Genomic DNA, 8,994 nt, shown 5'->3' with positions numbered 1-8,994 from the left:
AAATAAAGTTCTTGTCTTGGAATATATTGAAACACATAAACAAATTGCAGATATTTTCACTAAAGCTCTTGATTCGGTTCGCTTTGATTTCCTCTGAAAATCTTTGGGGGTTTGTTCTCATTAAATTTTCTTGCTATGGTGTTGTCCGCTTGATCTAATGTGTGTTATTTTTGGTTAAGAAAATTGTTAATCAATTTGAAAATTTTGTTGTGTGTCAAGCTGGATAATCTGTCTTGTGTTTATGAATCTTTGGTTGTATATTCTTGAGAGAAATTTAATCAATTCCTCCTAGGCATATTCGAGTAAATTAATCAATGTTTAATGTTTGAGCTTCCTTTTGTGTAGCATTGTTTCAAGCTCCTGTGCAAGAATAAAGCTACCTGCATCAGTGTGTGAAAGCCGCCTTTTGAGTAAGTTGGAACTTTGTAATTCGGAGTTATGAAAAGGATACGCTACCATAGAAAAGGGCTACCACTGGTGTAGTGTGACAGCGTCTTCATGGGTTACAATTATTTTAATTTCGAAAAAGACTTATTTGTCATTGGGCAATGTTCCCTTGCATACACTGTCACACACTTATGCTTGAAACAATGCAATAAAAATTGTACACAGTTTTAAAAAAATAAAAAAAGTGTGTAAGACTCATACATGTTGTTTGATTCACTTAAAGAATATGTGCTTGTGACTGAATTGTGCTTTATTACTCTCGAATATTCTTTCTAAATTTTTCATTTTCACAAGTGTTCTTATCTTTGATTTACACTAACACTTATTTTCATTTGCTTGATTTTATTCTTATCAGGATGACTCTCTTTGATCAAAGCAGATTATTTTTGGGTTGAGTTTTTTCATATATATAAAATAATAAATGATAATAAAAAATTTAAAAAAAAAATGATAATCAAGGAAATTCATGGTGGACCGAATCATTGTGGTGATTATGAGAATTTATGCATTTAATTGTGTGATTTAATATATTCTTTGTCTACAAGGAATCTATTTTTGTCTTCTTTCTCTTTTTGGAATATCATGTTGTGTATCTTTATTGTCTAGTGCCTTGTTTAGGATTTTGATTAAAAAAAAAAAAAAAAAAAAAGAGAAGAAAAAGTCAATAAGGAGATCGTGCGGGGTATTTTTTTTTGGTTACCTTTTTTGGTTTGAGAGTTTTTGAATAAACTGAAATTTAAAAAAAAAGGGTTAGTTGTTTGAAGATCGTGTGTCTTCAAGTTTGTTTCATTTTCTTGTTTAAATTAAAAACATTTTTTTTTAAAAAGGGAAACCTCTTTTTGCCGTGGGTATTCTTTTTGGGTAAGTATTATATTTAAAAAGGCATGCCATTACCCTATTTCATCTCACCCACGATTTCATTCAGTTATTTCTTCTCCTTCTAATTTTTTTTTCTTTCTTTCTTCTCTCATTCTCTTGTAAGTGCTTTCTATTTTTCAGAGAAAACAATGGTGAGAACTCGTGGTGCCTCCTCCAAGAAGATCCCTGTTTCTCAATCCCAAAAGGTGCCATCTCCTTCGACTCCTCCGTCTGTGTCAACGGCGCCTCTTTCTGGTCCTTCAGCTCCCACATCTGTTGGAAAGTCCTGCAAATCCAAGGCTCGCAAGAAGGTGTTTTCGCTCTCTCATGAACATCCTATGGTGTTTCCAGATATCTCTGCTGACATTGTTGCACCACCATCTGAAGTGGTGGTGCCCTCTCGAGCCAAGGACCATTCTCCTCTTCCGTTTGATTCGTCTTTGGAGGCTAGGGCAAAATCGAAATCTGTTTCCTCCTCTTCCAAAGCTGTTGCTGCTGGATTGCTCAAATTGCCCTTGAAGCCGCGTCAGTCCAAGAAAAATTTTGTGACTCCCAAAAGGAAATTGGGGTTGGATGCGTCTCTTTCTCCTTTGTCTGCTGCCAAGAAAAAATTGAAGGCTCATCCCCCTTCATTGTCCTCCTCCGAATCTGATCCTGAGGAAGATAAGTCCGAATCTGAAGCAACTCATGATACCACATTGTCTGATGAAACGGTTCCTGACATTGCCGAATCAGAGGCTGAGTCTGATGAGCCAGAAAAAGAAGACACTATCCCCTCTGAACAAGAAGCCGAATCTGACTCAGACCACATTGCATCTCCTTTGCCATCCAAAGCTAAAGGGAAGAAACCTATTTCTGGTTCTACACCTTCGCCAAAACAGTCAGGTGTAAATTTCAAACCTTATTCTTCCATTTTTTGCTATAATGATAATGCACGTGATATGGTTCTGTATGCTCAACGAAAATTTATCATTGAAAGAAATTATGTCTTGAGTGATCATCGTCCTTTTGGTGTGCTAACAATGCTTCAAGATCGACAATGGACAGGTTCTTTGGTTAAATTTTCTGGTTTTGTGGATAGAATAGTCAAGGAATTCTATGCCAATATTACTAATGAAATTATTGAACCTTCATCTCCTCTGTATAATAAAGTGTTTGTTAGGGGCCATTGGTTCTCTTTTTCTCCTCAAGACATTGCTCTTGCTTTGTGCCTTTCCCTTACTGTCGAGGATGATGTTGATGGTGCTTCTCTTGACAAGGACATGGTTATCACTGAGTTGGTCGGACAAAAAATGGTATGGCCATCTAACACAGTCATCTCCGTCTCCAATCTCACCTACACTTATGCTGTTCTCCATAAGTTTGCAACAACAAATTGGAAGCCCACATCTCACACGGCCACTATCTCTTTTGATATGGCATCATTTTTGTACAAAGTGGGGACCGGTCTTGGTTTAAATTTGGCTTCGGTTATTCATGATCAAAACATTGGGTTTCGCAAAGGTAACAGGAAAAACTTGAATCTTCCTTTTCCTCAAGTTATTTATAAAGTGTTGAGTATGCAGAAAAAAGATCTCCAACGTGACCAAGAAGACTTGGTGGCACCCACTACTGCTGCTTCCTACAAGGCCTCTGTCCCTCCTACTGAAGCCACTGCTGCTCCTTCCTCCAAGAAAGTCAAGCCCCAATCTCTGAAGATTGCCTCGGATGACATTCCTCATGCCTCCTCCTCTGTTGCCACAGATTCAGGACTTGTTGCAACAGAAATAGCTGTTGTCCGAGCCTCTGTTGACTCTTTGACTGCTCGCGTGATGTCAATTGAAGGACTACAACGTTCTGTGTTGGAGGCTGTTCGATCTCTGTCTAAAGATCCAGTTGTTTAGTTTTATTTTAGTTTTGTCATTGCTACTCTTTTTTGTTATTTTGTTTTATGGTTCTTTGGCTTCTTTGAAAGACACAACGGGGGAGAGTAGATTTCCAAAAACCTGTTTGTTTGTTGTTTTGTTTAACTCTGGACCTTCTTATTTTGAGGGGGAGTTAAGTCTAGTTTATTTTCATGTTTGTTATAAGTTCATGCATGTTTGCAGGGGGAGTTCTTTCTCTTTACTTATCATTAACATTTGTGTTGCAGGTTTTTGAATTAATTTTGTCTATCAAATTGCCAAAGGGGGAGATTGTAAAATCCTTTATTGGCATTTTTGATAATTATGACAAAATTAATTAAAAGGATATTTTCGAAATTAGTAGTTTCCTCTTTTGTAATATTTTGTGGTGAATTTCGAAAATGGGTAGTTACTTGTTTTGTAATATTCAGATTTTTATTGTATGTGTTAATAAAATAAATATATATATTTTCCTATAAAAGAATATCTTTTTCTTGAATTGGAAAATTATTATTTATTTATCTGAATTGGTTACCCAGAAATCGTGTACAGCTTGCAATAATAAAGGATATATTGTTTCCTTATTTATTTAAGGAAACTGGGTTGAAAATCTGTCCAGGTTCAATTAATCTGTTTGAACGAATTGCTAGTCTGTTTGAACAGATTCTGACTTTCCTGTTTTGGAAGATTTTCCATTTATTGGCTGTTTGATTCCTGATTTGTTTTCCACGACCTAAAGGGATTCTAAACAGTATTTAATCATCCTTAAGTCGTTGGTTTTTGATCATCTCTCTTGGTGTATTATTTTCCAAATATTTTTCAAGTTTTAGAGAGACTTTTTATTATGTGAAGAACTTGAGTCCAGCAAGTTCTTAGTGGTTTATTACAGTGTACTTCTGTATTGTTTTCTTTGTGTTAATTGTGCAGGTTGAACACACTTGGACATTGGTCATCAAGCTTCGGGAGAAGTCTTGTTCGTGAGTCACTTTTCAGGAGGAAAAGTGCAAGTGTTATGATTTGAAGGGAGTTCAAGATCTTAGCACTTCAGAAATTTGATTAGAAGTTTAGATTACAACAGTTGCGACAAATTCAAGAGGGAGTCTTTATTTGTATAAGTCAATTTGGTTTTGTAATCATTTAGATATTCTTCTAATAAATTTCATTCTCTGGGCGTGGCCTCGTGGACTAGTAGCAATCTGCAAAGATTGCTGATACCACGTAAAAATTCGTGTGTTCTTTACTTTATGTTCGTTTTTATCTTCTGGTCACAAACTGTTTAAACATATCTGATATCTGTTTAAACATTTCTGTAACAGTTTAATAATTAATTATTTAATTTAAATAATTAAGTTGGTAATCATAAAAAACGGAATTTCAATATAGTTTTTTTTTTGCATCCTTGCACTTATTTCCTTTGTAAATGAATTGAAATCTCATACCTCCAAAATGTCTTATCTAGTATTAAATACGTCACACCATTTATATAAATTATAAAACTGTTAAGGATATTAAAAGCTAGAAAAAACAAAAGATGTGCTATTTTATAATAGGCGAGACATATAAATACGTATTTTAAAAAAAAATATGAAATGATTTTAATTCTATCTAATAAAGACCACCAAACAACGATGGGTTTATTGGTGGGTCGGCAAACTTTGACATGAAGGGAAAAAAAAGGTCATTTGTCCCTACATCTATATATTATATATCTTGGTGCCAAGAAAAGAAAGTGGGGTTAATTTTTAAATGATTTGGGTTCGATTTATGTATGTAATTAATCCAATCGATCCAAACAAAAATATAAAATTCATTTAGTTAAGTGTAAGTGATTATCAGCCACTTTCCCAGAAATGATATGAAGAGCCCTACCTACCTTTAGTTAGTATGTTTCCAACCATTGTTGACCATAAGTACCATAAATAATTGGAATATAATTGAATTACATTGTAATGTGATGTCCTGAAAGTAGTCAAAAGAAAACGCTGGAATTGACTAATATAAATATATGAACATATATAAAATATTTTTACATAAATTGGACAAATATAACTGGGCAATCAAGTCAATTAATTCAAACAAAGACATCTAGCACGCCAAACTAACCAGAGCCACCAACCAAATTTAAAAACAGGTACACTAACACTACGGTAAGAAGCGGATATTTTGTATAAATAAGAGAGACCCTCCTTCAGAAAATTTATCGCTACTACTACTACTCCGGCCTTTCACTACATACCTCAATAACCCACATTAGATATTATATTTCTTAAGCTTATTCATATAATCATCTACCATCGTTCAATAGCACTGCCATGGCTCCTCACCTAAACACCACAGAATTTTCTGTTGTAAAGAAGGAAGTTGAGCTTGTAAAGCCCTCCAAAAATACACCCTCGGAAGTTTTGTCTTTGTCCACTCTTGACAACGAAGCAAACCTCGAATGTTTCTCCAAAGCCATCTACGTGTACAAGGCCGAAGAAGATGAGACTAATGGCAACGACCCAGCTGAGATGACCAAGCAAGCGCTCTCCGACGCTCTCGTCTATTACTACCCTTTGGCAGGGAGACTCAAACGACTAAAACATGATGGAAGGCTTCAGCTGACTTGCGATTCAACTGGCGTGCCTTTTTTGGTTGCCACAGCCAACTGTCGTCTTTCCTCCCTCAACTACTTAGACGACATCGACTTCGAGATGGCCAAGAACTTTGTCTTCCCTTCTCCCATGAGCGACTGCCCTTTCGTCCTGCAAGTCACCCGATTCGCTTGCGGAGGTTTCACCATTGGGTTTGGGATATCTCACATGGTCTCCGATGGGTTCGGCGCCGCCCAGATCTTCAAGGCATTGGCTGAGCTCTCCAAAGGCAAAGAGCTCTCTGTGAAACCCGTATGGGAAAGAGAGAGACTAGTGGGGACACCCATCAAGGAGCCTCTCAAGCTCAACACGTGTCCTCCTGCCAAGTCACCTTACATGCCCTCTTCCGACATTGTGGATGAAATCTTTTACGTGAAGAGTGAGAGCATGAAGAGGCTGAAAGAGGAGATTATCAGTGGTGGTGCTCCTAGTAATGTTACTACGTTCGAAATACTCGCAGCCTTCGTTTGGAAAGCCAGGTTGAGAGCCTTAGAGCTCAACCATAACGGAAAAACATGTCTGTATTTCGCTACAGGGCTGAGGAAGCTCATAGACCCTCCTTTGCCAGAAGGGTATTATGGAAATGCTTTTTTGACTTCTGCATTGGAACTCACGGGCAGAGAACTCGAAGAGAAATCTCTCTCTGAAATCGTGAATATGATAAAGGAGAAGAAGAGGGACGTTTTGGACAACAACTACATCAAAAAATCCATTGATATTTGTGAGACGAAACTAGCTAACGGTGATAATCCAAAGATTAAAGCTACTGGAGCACTCATGGCCTTGACTGATTGGAGGAATTTGGGGTTGGTTTCGGATGAGTTTGGATCAGGTTGGAAGATAGAGAATGTGACATCATTGCCATGGGACTGTTTTGGGTCAGTGGATTTGTGCACCTTCTTGCCTGCTCCAAAATCTGATCCTTCGTTGAAAGGTGGGGTTGGGATATTGGTCTCTCTTCCAAGGCAAGCCATGCCCAAGTTCAAGCAAGAGATTGATGCTCTTCACTAATTACTATATATATGTTGGATATAAGATATGATATTCGAATTTTCTTTTCTTTGTTAATTAATGTATTGTTAATTTGTTTTTCCCATTTGAAGAACAAGTTATTTTCTGCATGATCAAGTATGGTTAAATGTATCGATATTATTAAAATCTTCAGATTTCACAAATGTTTCCTCGAAATAGTGCTGTGTTTTTTTCATCTACTACTACACTAGCTTTCTTACTTTGTTAATGTATTAAACCAGTTTTTCAATTCCGTACATGATGTTTTTTTTTGTAAAAAAAAAAACTGAATTTGATTAAGATTAATGTTCATAAGTACCGATCGGATAGGAGAGATCTTGTAACGTCCTAAATTCCGTAATAAGGCTAAGTGTCTTCATTAGGGGTGAGGAGGGTAATAATTTGATTAATTATGTCACTGCAAAAACAAGTATTTGTACCGAGAACACTATACTGAGAACATTTTCTCGGTATATACATTTTTAGATACGCGGGAGTTAGTCGCGAGTTGGGAAAAACTTAAGTGGCTATACCGAGAACATGTTCTCAGAATAACGTCTGGGTATATGCCCTGCGAACAGACCCCTTCTTTTTCCCTTTCCATCATTCTGGAAAGACCCTCTCTCTCTCTCCTCTCTTCATCCTCTCTCTCTAACTAAATAAATCCCTCTTTCAAGTGATAAATCTCTTACCAAATTCAGTTTTCTTCTCCATTTCTGAAGGTAATTTCTATTTCTCTAAGTTATATATATATATATATTTTTGTATAAATTTCTAACCCATTTTTTTGGGTTTTTTTTTTGTTTGAAGGTTTTTTAGGTGTGATTTTCACATTCCAGTGGACGATTTGAAGTTTACCACTGCTATTTCAAAGTTCAAGGGTAAATTGTTTCTTATTTTTTAGATTTGTTTGACTTTTTTGTTATTTTGTATATGTATATATTTATTTACTTAGTGTGTAGAGATTTGGATTTGGATTTTAGTTATATATATATATATGTGTGTGTATACTTTGTTGTTTTATGTAAAGAGATTATGATTGTGTTTATATATATATACAAATAAATGTTAGTTAAAAATAAAAATTTGTTATTATATTAGGTGTTATTTTTATTTTTTAGTTTTTTTATAATTAAAATTTTAAAATGTTTTATTAGTGAAAATGAGATTAGGGATTAGAAAATAATTTTTTTTTAGATGGTTGCAAAATTAGATGATTAATTAGTATTTTTTTTGGTATTAAAAGGGATCCTTTATTTTTTTGGTAAAAATTATGTACAAAATTAAATTTAGTAAATTATAGATCTTATAAATTGTATTTTAGATTACGTTTAAGTTAATTATTTTTAGTTAGTCTTATACTTGCATATTATATTTTTGCAATTAGATTTAATATGCTTCAATAGAATGTTTTTTGTATGCAATTTGACTTTTAGATTTAAAAATCTGTTTGCAATGTTCTGTTGTTTTGTCTGGATATTTTCTTTGTGTTGTTTGCATATTTTTTATTTTGGGATAGATGAAAATATAGTCGTTATGCTGCTGATTTTTTTTATATATAAATTTAGGATATAACCTAAAATGTTTAATAAAATAATTTTTCAATAAAGCAGACATTAAATCGATTTCATTAATTAGTGAGTTACCAAGTAAATTTAATAATTTTTAATTATAATGAAAATAAATTTGATAAATATTAGTGAACAATTTCATGTTAAATATTAAATATAAAACTAATTAGCAATTATTATATAATCAATTTAAAATAATAAAGTAGTTTGATTTAAAAAAGTAAACCTAATACTTTTAAAATAATTTTTATTCTAATAATAATAATTTTGAAATTACTAAATTTAATATTCAACCAAAGATTAATTATTAATAAATTTAAATAATTAAATATAAACAAATAAACATAATTATGAAGCATCTTACAATTAGACATCAAAAAACATTATAATTCATTGAAAATTACATAAGATATTATTTGTTTGTCTTTGGTAATAAGAAATTATTACGAAAGAAAGGATAGTGTGTTATTATCACATAGTGATAATTTTTTTAATTATTTATATTTTCAGTAAAAGCCATAGACCTGTTCGGAGAGGGTGGGTCATTAATGACTCTTAAATTTGCCTATCTCTGAATTGTCCAGTTTGGAC

At 34.0% G+C, this 8,994-nt stretch overlaps 2 protein-coding genes across 2 annotated transcripts; both read left to right on the top strand.

The window, feature by feature from the left end:
• The first annotated feature begins 1,454 nt into the window (after window positions 1-1,454).
• Window positions 1,455-3,188, top strand: LOC133791769 (uncharacterized). Its single transcript, XM_062229684.1, has one exon. It carries the CDS (start codon window positions 1,455-1,457, stop codon window positions 3,186-3,188), a length of 1,734 nt encoding a protein of 577 aa, XP_062085668.1.
• Window positions 3,189-5,387: 2,199 nt separating this feature from the next.
• Window positions 5,388-7,009, top strand: LOC133792782 (spermidine sinapoyl-CoA acyltransferase-like). The gene has a single exon (XM_062230726.1). The coding sequence runs from the start codon at window positions 5,501-5,503 to the stop codon at window positions 6,830-6,832; it is 1,332 nt and encodes a 443-aa protein (XP_062086710.1). The 5' UTR covers window positions 5,388-5,500; the 3' UTR covers window positions 6,833-7,009.
• Window positions 7,010-8,994: the final 1,985 nt, after the last annotated feature.

This window comes from Humulus lupulus, chromosome 7, assembly GCF_963169125.1.
Source record: "Humulus lupulus chromosome 7, drHumLupu1.1, whole genome shotgun sequence".
In the NCBI taxonomy this organism is placed as follows: domain Eukaryota; kingdom Viridiplantae; phylum Streptophyta; class Magnoliopsida; order Rosales; family Cannabaceae; genus Humulus; species Humulus lupulus.
This window is presented reverse-complemented; position numbering and strand designations above follow the sequence as displayed.